Raw genomic sequence first — 10129 nt, forward strand, 5'->3', positions numbered from 1 at the left:
AAACACGGCCTCCCCAGGCCAGTCTCTATGACTCTGCAGACTCCAGATCCTGATGGTGTCCCCATCATTTAGACCCTGATTTTAATCCCAGGTGTGTTTTCCCATGACACTGATAGCAGAGAATAGACTCAACCCTCCCTATTTCCATCTGACCCTTCCAATTCCTTCAAATAACGCAGTGAAGGGCAGATGGGACCCACCCCAGCAGACAACTCATAGATGAAAACTGTCCATCTGTCCACCCATCTGTCACACCATCCACTCTCCCACTCCTTGAGTTCTCTTTCCCAGTGAAAACTAATTGCAGCCCAGAAGGAACCCAGAGTAGCTGCCCAGACTGGGTCCTGAGAGAGTTGAGGGGAAGCTTGAGAGAGGGTGGAGGATGATGACCTGTGGTGTAGACAGGACACTCAGGCTGCACTAGGACATCACAGTAGCACATTTGCTCCACCCCCATCTGAATTCTTTTTCTCCCCTTGATGACATCAACATCTGTCAGTTGCTGCCCAACCTCAGTGTGAGTATCTCCCTGCACCCCTGTAGAGGGGAGCCTAGAGAAGAAACTCTATACAGTGTCCTGAAGTCCAGTGAGTGACTGGGTGACCACATCAGCCACCTACTCCTCTGGATGAAGTCTGCCAGATCCTGCAGATAGCCAAGGCAGAGGAAGAAACTCACAAGTCACTGAGTTTGAGGTCATAGAAACTAAGAAACTCTCAATTTCCTCTTCAACTTTCTTTATTGCTTTAACAAAACGATCAATCATCACAAAATTTATTTTAGTGAATCTAAAGGAAAACTGGTAACATCTTCAAGTTCTCTGTCTCCAACCAAAGTGAAGTAATGGATGACCTGCCTCCATGGCCTCTCCGCTGTTTGGAGTTTTGGTTAGTTTTGGTTAGTTGGTTTCAAAACAGAGTCTCATGTAGCCCAGGCTGGCTTAAGACTCCATAGGTACTGATGATAGCTTCCAATTCTTCATCTTGCTATCTCTCTCTACCTGTTTATTAGTGGAATTACAGGCTCATGCCACCATGCCCGGATTGCTCTAGTACTTTTTGTTACATAATGGCTCTGGCTGGGGAACACAAATCTGAAAGAGTGGTAGCCCGCCTAGACCCCATGTCTGTTCCCATTTAAACAATCTTGCTTTCTTCACCCTGAGGAAATTTTATGTAAATGATGTTGAGAGTGCTGGTTCTGTGTAAGTCTTTGCTGTGGGCCTGATTATCATTCCTCCTTTTTGAACAAGGGAAACTTATATGGCAATCCACATGATCACTGAAGTACCATCCATGAGGCCCCTTCTCTGTTCCCAGCTGCCTGTATGGAGGTGATGGTGAATTAACTCTCTTTTAGGTGACTGAGCAGATGGTCAACATGGTAGTCTGCCTGTGTGAACACACAAGGATGCTCAGAGGAGACACCACCCCAGTTGCCAAGATCACTGTGACCACGGCTGCTGTTGAGTTCATCCTCAGAGGCTTGGATCCAGTTACACCACAGCAGACATCTCACAGCTGCCCCAGGGGACTCTACTTTAGTCATGAGAAGCCTTGGTGACTTCTCCATCACCCCTCCTAGCTTCAGCTAGTCCCATGGCGATGGAACAGTTTTCCATAGACTCAGCAAAGGTCCCTGATTGATACAGATTTGAGACTTGTCACTGATGAAATAAGAGCTGCATCTATGCAGGACTGTGATTGGTGGATCTGAATCAAGCATGCCTGTCTTAGGGTTTCTATTGCTGTCAAGAAACACCATCGGATTGACAACTCTTATAAAGGAAAGAATTTGGTGTGGCTTAGAATTTCAGGGATTTAGTTCATTATCTTCATGGTGGGACATGATAGCACGCAGGCAGACATGGTGCTGGAAAAGGAGCTGAGATTTCTCCATCTGAATCCACATAAAGACAACAGTATCTCCGGATAGTGCATTCTGAGCATAATACCTAAACCCACCCCCACAACGTCTCACTTCCTCCAACAAAGCCACACCTACTCTAACAAAGCTATGCCTCCTAATAATGCCACTCTTTATGGGCATATGGGGCCCAACTACAGCCACACTGCCACAGTGCCCATGCACCTTTTCTGGCTCTGAAAGCAGCCTGGATTTCATCCTTAATGTGTGGATGCTGTCCTTATGTCCCAGCATGTTCTGTGGTAGATGCTGACCCACTGGCTATCAAATGTTAGACAGACTGGACTTGGGAAGGAAGTCTTGTCCTAGGGGAGACCCCAGAGGTCAGAGCATCCACATGGCAGGAAATAAGGAGAGTGGGTATATGTAGATGGGCCTGTTAGGAAAGAAAACCCAGCATGGGACCCAAGCAATCCATGGTCTGTCACCTTAAGGGGGTCATGGAGGGGTCGGTGGGGTGACTAACTTGTCAGTGTCCAAAGAGAATGGAGAGAGGAACAGGGTTCTCATGCAGTGGTTCTCAGTGTGAACCATGGTTCCTGCCTCTCTCAGTGTCCCTGCTCATGGACACAATCTGCTATTCTCTAAGGTCTCACAAAGGTGTTAAGAGAGACAGGATATGCATTGTTAGGAGGAAGATATTTATTAAAAATGTTATGAACTCCATATAGGAAACAGCACAGTTGGGATTTCAGGACCAGAGACAGACAAATTGACTGGGTTCCGAGGAAAGGAAATCAGAGTTCGCATAGCAAAAGTGAGGTTCTCTTCTTGTACCTGTCCATGGATAGGATGTTTCAATCACATCCTGCAGCCCTGCTCTCTGATTCCCAGGCATTGGTGAGGGAAGAGGTTGAGATGTAGGATGTGTGGCCACCAATCCCTACTTTGATGTAAACTCACCACCCTGTTGAGCAGTGCTGACCCCTGGAGTTTTGTTAGCTGGGGACTAACAGACAGTTCTGTGCCTAAGAAGGAGAGGACAGATTTCCATAGTCAGTTTTCTACTTGCCCCATTTAGGTCCCCCAAATGAATGCAGGTCATTGGGCTTGGCTGCAGACACCTTCTCCCACGGAGCTCTCTCTGTGCTCCCCACTTTTCTTTTGTCCATTATTATGTAATTTTTAAACCTTTCATTTAAAATAAATGTAGAAAATGCCATGAACAACCATGATTTATCCCCTTGAAGAATCCACATTATTTTTTATGACATGGTTTTTTTATTGACCTGGAACTCAGCAGCTATGCTACACTAGCTGGACAGACAGCTCCATGAATCTGGCTGTCACTTGCTTAATCAGAACTGGGATTACATATTTCTGTCACTCCCCTGGTTTCCAGTGTGGGTGCTCCCAGTCAGACTCAGGTCCTCCTGTCCATGTTCAAAGGTTTCTAAGTCAACCATCTCTCTAGCTCCCTTGCATGCCTCTCATAACAAACTTCCTCAAGCAGGTGCTGACCTGCTCTTTGGGATGACAGCTTCTCACCTGGCTGGGGTTTCAGCTTTAGTCTGCTGGCCTGTAGGAGAAGAAACAGTGTCAGTGTGGCAGTCATGCTGATCCTCCATCAGCCTCTCAGCTGTTCTCTGTTCAACATTAGGGGCCCAGGACAGCAAACAGCTCTGAAGCAGATATTCGAGGACAGGTCTGAGAGTCCCCAGGACTGAGTCCAGTCTTCAGCTGTCTTTCTGCACAGCACAGCCAATCAGAGGACAGCTCTCCTGTCCACTGCCCCTTGTCCATGTCCTTCTCCCTTTGCTTCCTTCCCCTGTCTTGAACTCATGTCCCTTCCCTGCTCTCCCTGCTCTGCACTCACCAGGCCTCCCTTTTGTCTCCCTGGAACCTGGCTCCCTGGCTTCCCTGTGAGTGCAGCTGCTGCTCCCTGCAGATTCAGTCTCAGGGTTCAAATCCCAGTCAGACTTCTGCTGCCTCCCAGATTGCTGCTCTCCACCTCTCAGCTCCACTTTTTAACTATTGCAGGGCTGAGCCCTTCTGAAAAGCAGGGCCTGCATGTTCAAGTCTGTGTTTCTGGGCTTTCCATTACACTCCACTATCTGCTCATCTCTGCTCCTGTCCTGTAGTCTACACATTATGGATTTAAGTCTGCTCTGAATCCAGTTCACACTTTACTTTTATTTTATGTGTGTACAAGATTTGTGAAAGCCAGGTTGACCTTCAACTTTCTATGTAACTTCATAACAGCTTGAACTCTTAAATCTGCCCCCATACACTACCCAATGCTGGGATTAAGGTGTCCCCTACCATGTTCCCATGCTTGTTTCTTAAAATCATTTTGATTTTAGAAGACAAATCATTTGTCTTTACAGGAAAACAATTGGGATTTGAATAGAGACTGCACTGACTTTTTAGACTGTTTCGCATTGTAAAGAGTTATTGTATAAAATTTTCCATTATTCAAATGTCCTTACATATTTCAATATTTTCCTACTTTTTATAAATTTATGTTTGTACAGTACATATATGTATGTGCATGTAGGGAGCCGCCAGGAGAAAATCGCCATTACAAGATGGCGCTGGTGGTCCTGCAGCTTGGAAGTAAACAAGTCCTTATTTGGTATTGCCATGTGGGGCTGAGCGCCCTTTGCCTGCACATGCACAATTGAGCCTTGTCCCTGGCCAATCCCAAGGCTCCGGGCATCAGCAGACTGATTTTCACCAATCAGGACAATACCCGAGTCCCTCCACCCTATATAAGCAGATGCCGCTTGGCTTTCGCGCGCTCTCTCTCTCTCTCGCTTCCCACTCTTCCTTCAACCAAGAGGCTCCAATAAAGTGTGATGTGAGAAGAATCCTCGACTTGTGGTCGTTCTTCCTTGCTGGAAAGGGGCTCGCCACATGTGCACATTTCCATATGTGCACACGCATGTGGGTGGTAGTGGACCACCTTGGGTATCATCCTGCAGGAGCTGTCCACTAGAGTTTTGGGGACAGGTCTGCCCTTGATTGGGGTTCACTGATTGGGCAAGACTGGCAGCATAGTGACCCTCATGGATCCTATCATCTCTTCCTGCCCAGTATCTGCCAATGTGGTCAACTTTAGCTGTGAATTTTAGGGATAGAACCCATGTCCGTGTGTTTGTGGGTTAAGCACTTTACCAATTGAGCCATCTCCTGGATGCTCTGTAATTTCTCACAGCAGTATGGCATTTTTAAGGGTACAAATCTTTCACCTCTTTTAGTGTAGGTTCTTCCCAGACATGTTCCTTTCCCCCGCTGGTCTATTGCACACCGTTGTTTAATTTCTGTGTTAATACCATATCCCCAACTCAGTCAGTTCTCTCTCTTCGCGGTCTCACTTCCTGTGAGATGCTGTCCCTGAAGGCTGCTCTTACCTCAGACCTTAGTTGAGGTAAGAGCAGCCACAGCTCTTTCCAAATGAGCAGTTAGCCCCTGGGGCTCCCGCGTGCCCCTTGAATTCCTTAGGAGCAGGCTGTGTTCATCTGCACTTGATCCTCTAATTTCCAGCTGGGATCTAAGGAAGTAGGAGCAGATCTAGTTCTGGTTGAGTTCAGCCTCCTTTCTGTCCCTGTGTCCTCTGAACTCTGCCCCACACAAGTTTTCTGTGCTGGCTGTTCTGGTCAACAGGACTGTATCGGGAATGAATTGTAATCCAGTAATGAAGGGCACACTTGTGATCTGATTTTGAGGGATGAAGACAGCACGACTTTCATCCAGACCATGAGTCTAAAAAGCACAACTTTCACCTGGACCACACCTTCTGTTGGAAGCCAGTGCAAGGGCAAGGGAAGCAGGAAGAGTGTAAACTCCTATGTATTCATTTTATATATATATAAAATATATATATATACAAAAATATATTTCACTATATATTTATACATATATTTATTCCATAAATTCTGTGACTCTACAGAACCCTTACTAATACACATACTTATCTCCATGTCCCACAACTGAGAAAACCCAAAGGTAAGTTCAGGAGAGAGCCTGTCCTGGACCACTCACCTTTTCTTCCACCAGAGGAAGATCAGCATCACATAGACGGGGGTAATGAGCACAGCTGTGGCCACCACCACCCCGACTGTGGCTCCCAGGCTCACAAGTGAAGGATTCCTCTGGCCCTCTGTGTCCTCCAGGCCAGTCGTGGTGACTGCTGAGGTGACGATGGAGGGGCTCTTCGTGGTGGTTCTAACTGCTGGGGAGAGATGAGGAGTGAGCAGATCTTCCCTGGATGAGGAGGGATGGGGTGAGTGTTACATCTTGTCTCCTCTGTGAGCAGTGGGGTGGGGAGCAGCTGTTAGAAGTTCACAGAGGGGAACACATACTGAAGGCTGAAACTCTGGGAGAGCAAACTCAGTTCACATCCTCCACCTGTCCTGGTTGTGTGTTCTCAGATCTTCTTTTGATTATCACAGATAATTAATTATCACAGATTATTAAGTCACAGAAATACAGTTGTTTTGGTCCTAAATATATGGAACAAGCAGACGTCTCAGTCTGTATCGTGTTTGCTCTCAGGAACTTTAGACCCCGAATTGATCCCAGAATCCATTTGAAGAGCCTGGTGAGCTGGACATAATGAAAATAAGGGAACGACTCCTGAATGTTTCCTCTAGCCTCTGAATGCATATGAAGAATTGTCAATGCTTACACACACACATACACACACACACACACACACACACACACACACACACACACACGCACGAAGTAACAGACCCTCATGATCACACCCACAAAATATACAAAATGTATAACAGAAAATATATGATTTTGATCATAGGTGTCCAGCTCAGTATAGGGCAGCATACATTCATCTGCTCTGCAATCCACACTAAGGTCAATGTCCACATTTATCTATTTGGAAACACTAGACCAACAGTTCCCAACCTGGGGTTTGCTACCCCCACAGGGGTAGAATATGAGATAAAAAGCAATCAGATATTTACAGTACGATTTATAACAGTAGCAAAATTATAGTTATGAAGCAGCCATAAAAACAATTTTATGGTGAGGGTGTCACCACAACGTGAGGAACTGTATTAAAGTGTGTCTCCATTAAGAAGGTTGAGAATCACTGCTCTAGACCCAGGAAACAGCTCCTTACTCTCCCTTCCCTGAGCCCTGGCAGCTGCGGTTAGACATTACATCAGGTCAACATGGCAGCAGTAGAGACTGCACAAGAACTGTGCTGTGCACGTCCTCTCACAGATTGGCTTTAATTCAGTCAACAGACACTGCTGGATGTGGTGGCACAGGCCTTTAATCTCAGCACTTGGGAAACAGGGGTAGGTAGATTTCTGTGAGTTCCAGAATAACCAGAACAACTTGGTGAGACCCTGTCTTGTAAAAATCAAAACACCATAATATATATAAACCAGAGGTACAGAGAAAGGTTGTAGTCAACAAGGAAGCATACAGAGTTCCAAGTTCCTGCAGGACCATTTAAAGGGTCGCAGGGATAACAACAACATAGAGTTCCACTCAGTGTTCCCAGTGCGTGGGTCTGCAGTTACTTCTGCTTCAGAGGAGAGGCAGGGATCAGAAGACAGAGACGGCTTATCATGAAAACAGGGACTTTAGTTCCCAAGACTCTTGGGGCTTCTGTGGGAGAGATGAGGGCAGAAGGGCAAGGAAGGGGAGAGGGGAGTTGGAAAATGGCAAAGAGACAAGGGAGTGGGTAGGGAGAGGTGAGGGAAGTGTCCTGGGGAGCTAGGATGGGACACAGGGGACTGTGGTGACAGATGGCAGATTATAGTTGGATTGTAGGACACCAGGAACATTCAGTGGGCACCTACTGCTTGCTCTGGGCTTAGGTTGGGGCTGTGTGGAGATGTTCCATACGGTGACTAGCTGGAGCCCTGCCACAGGACCAAGTGAGTCAGCTACAAGCTGAAGATGTCAATCCACCTCGAGATCTCGGGGAAAGAGAAAGTGACCTGCACTGCAGTGTTAGTTTGGCCAGAAAGGGGGTGAACTAGAGGGAAGGCCACATTCTGAGATCTAGAGTGTGGTGGGGTTCCATCTGACCATGGGATGACAGTCAACTCAGAGGAGACAGCAAAGACTTGTCACAACCACAATGGAAAGATCCTGTGTCAGAGCCAAGGAAAAAGAATAAGAAACCAAGGTCAGAATTCTGGAGCCTGAGGTGACATCTAAGGTACAAGGAAATCAACAGCACAGTCAGCGTGGCTCACCATGAGTGACAGTGATGTGGGTCCCTTGAATAGACTGCACCATCTCGATGCCTTTTGTTGCTTTAAGACGAACGCAGCAGAAGTACACTCTCTGGTCCTTTTCCTTCAAGTCCAGGATTCTGAGGACTCCGGATGTCTGAGGCTGTGTCCAGTTCAGGATGAGCCGGTCCTTGAAATGCTCATGTATGAAACCCGAGGAGGAGTTGTAGATAAATTCCCCATGGAAATGCTTCCATCTCCAGAGAATCCACATCTGTGGATCCTTTGCCAACTCCCCAGGGAAGTAGAAGGAGAAGGGGATCTCGATGAAGCTGCCCTGGACACCAGAGATGTGTATCGGTTGGTTGACAACAAAAGTATTTACTCTGTTGGATCCTGCTGAGTTACCTGGAAAGGATGGGGGAAATCTTACATCTCTTCAGGACATGGAGAGGAAAAACCAGAGCTTCCTGAGTGGTCATCCACAGACAGCTATGTGATATAGGGCAAGGCTGTCCCTTGTCTCACTGTCCCACATAGGACAGGAAAGACAGGGAAAGGCTGGATTGGACCCACTCTTAGAATGAGCTCTTTCCTGGGGCACAGAGCATAGGGCAGCTGTTCTAGACACCTATCCACGTGACAGATATCCACTATCCCTATCCCTCTGTTTTTTTTTGCTGGAAGAAACAGCCTTGACCTCTGCATGCCGGGCTCTCCTCTCTTCCACCTTGACCTCTTTCTTATCCGTTCTTTCCCATTCCCTATGCAGCCTGCAATCACTGTTTCCTCAGCTCCATAATTTCCTCCACTTCTGCCCTCCCCTCAGTCTGTTTCTCCTTATGTCTCTCTTCATGCTGGTTGCCTGTCTGTCTGTCTGTCTGCCTCTCTCTCTTTCTCTTGTAATCTCAGGTAAAGAAGTGGTCATCTTCTGATCATTTCAGACACCAAGAGGAAGGAGGTGATGAGGAAACACAGTCAGTCCACAGCCCTAGCATATCCCTCTCTTCCCAGACCCACCGGCCCCTCCTCTGGCTAAGGCAGAGTCCCTGTTTACAAGGTCCCTCCACTCACCAGCTTGCAGGCATAATGTTGGCAGCAACAGAAACAGGATCCAAGCCACGGCCTGATTCTCTCCAGGAAATGAGAGCAGCAGAGCCATCAGGTGGGAGAATAGGTCCTCTGGAGGGTCCCTGGGGTGGTCAGGAGACAGGAGACAATCAGGGCAAAAATGATTTTCATTTCCTGGTCTGTATATAGTGGACTGAGTAAGGGAAGGTTCTTGTGGCCAGCAACTTCCTTTATCATTCTGACTTCTTCTTTCCCTTGTTGCAGAAGATCCGCCTTGTGGTTACTGAGAAGATGACTGTGCCCTTGAGCCCAGCCCCATTTTTTGCTGGAAGAAACAGCCTTGACCTCTGCATGCCGGGCTCTCCTCTCTTCCACCTTGACCTCTTTCTTATCCGTTCTTTCCCATTCCCTATGCAGCCTGCAATCACTGTTTCCTCAGCTCCATAATTTCCTCCACTTCTGCCCTCCCCTCAGTCTGTTTCTCCTTATGTCTCCCTTCATGCTGGTTGCCTGTCTGTCTGTCTGTCTGCCTCTCTCTCTTTCTCTTGTAATCTCAGGTAAAGACGTGGTCATCTTCTGATCATTTCAGACACCATGAGGAAGGAGGTGATGAGGAAACACAGTCAGTCCACAGCCCTAGCATGATGACTCCACCCTCATCTGTTCTTTGCCCTCTTCTTGTCTTTTGGGTGTTTTTATAGCACCCTGGCAAAACCAGCACCCAGTGGACAGTCTCGCCCCAGCTACTCGCTGCTGCGAATCTGTAACTTCCCTGGGCTGCCTGCGTGATCTTCCCCCTTCACTCCAGAGCTACTCCTGTTTCTGAAGGAGCCTTCCTGCCTTTCATCACCCTTAACACACACTCAGAAGAGGAAACCAAGGATCAGAGAAGCCCTGGCACATGTCACATGACTGGAACACGGCAGGTGACTGGACTTCAGTTCCATCGAGTTCTTGTAGTATCACTCTGCACG

At 47.4% G+C, this 10129-nt stretch overlaps 1 protein-coding gene across 5 annotated transcripts; it reads right to left on the bottom strand.

Moving 5' to 3' along the window:
• Positions 1 to 2546: 2546 nt before the first annotated feature.
• On the bottom strand, positions 2547 to 9390 carry LOC148123110 (paired immunoglobulin-like type 2 receptor beta-2). Of its 5 annotated transcripts, none has more exons than XM_087903377.1 (5): positions 9159 to 9385; positions 8106 to 8492; positions 5911 to 6100; positions 3388 to 3445; positions 2547 to 2894 (listed from the first exon to the last, which is right to left on the bottom strand). In XM_087903377.1, the coding sequence occupies exons 1-4, from the start codon at positions 9244 to 9246 to the stop codon at positions 3433 to 3435; spliced, it is 678 nt and encodes a 225-aa protein (XP_087759503.1). In that variant the 5' UTR covers positions 9247 to 9385; the 3' UTR covers positions 2547 to 2894; positions 3388 to 3432. The 5 variants fall into 5 exon arrangements, with proteins under 5 accessions (XP_087759503.1, XP_087759502.1, XP_087759500.1 ...); XM_087903376.1 differs by having other exon boundaries at positions 3415 to 3445; positions 9159 to 9384; XM_087903374.1 differs by lacking the exon at positions 3388 to 3445 and having other exon boundaries at positions 5911 to 6097; positions 9159 to 9390.
• Between the last annotated feature and the right edge of the window lie 739 nt (positions 9391 to 10129).

The sequence above is a fragment of the Myodes glareolus genome, chromosome 2, assembly GCF_982192425.1.
Source record: "Myodes glareolus chromosome 2, mMyoGla1.1, whole genome shotgun sequence".
In the NCBI taxonomy this organism is placed as follows: domain Eukaryota; kingdom Metazoa; phylum Chordata; class Mammalia; order Rodentia; family Cricetidae; genus Myodes; species Myodes glareolus.

What these genes read in the sequence shown, in the direction of transcription:
- LOC148123110 (XM_087903373.1), bottom strand. Translation starts at nt 9,246, where the DNA reads ATGGCTCTGCTGCTCTCATTTCCTGGAGAGAATCAGGCCGTGGCTTGG. An exon ending in AACATTATGCCTGCAAGCTG is followed by an intron (nt 8,493 to 9,158) that starts GTGAGTGGAGGG and finishes CATCCTTTCCAG; the next exon opens with GTAACTCAGCAGGATCCAAC. An exon ending in CCACATCACTGTCACTCATG is followed by an intron (nt 6,101 to 8,105) that starts GTGAGCCACGCT and finishes ATCTCTCCCCAG; the next exon opens with CAGTTAGAACCACCACGAAG.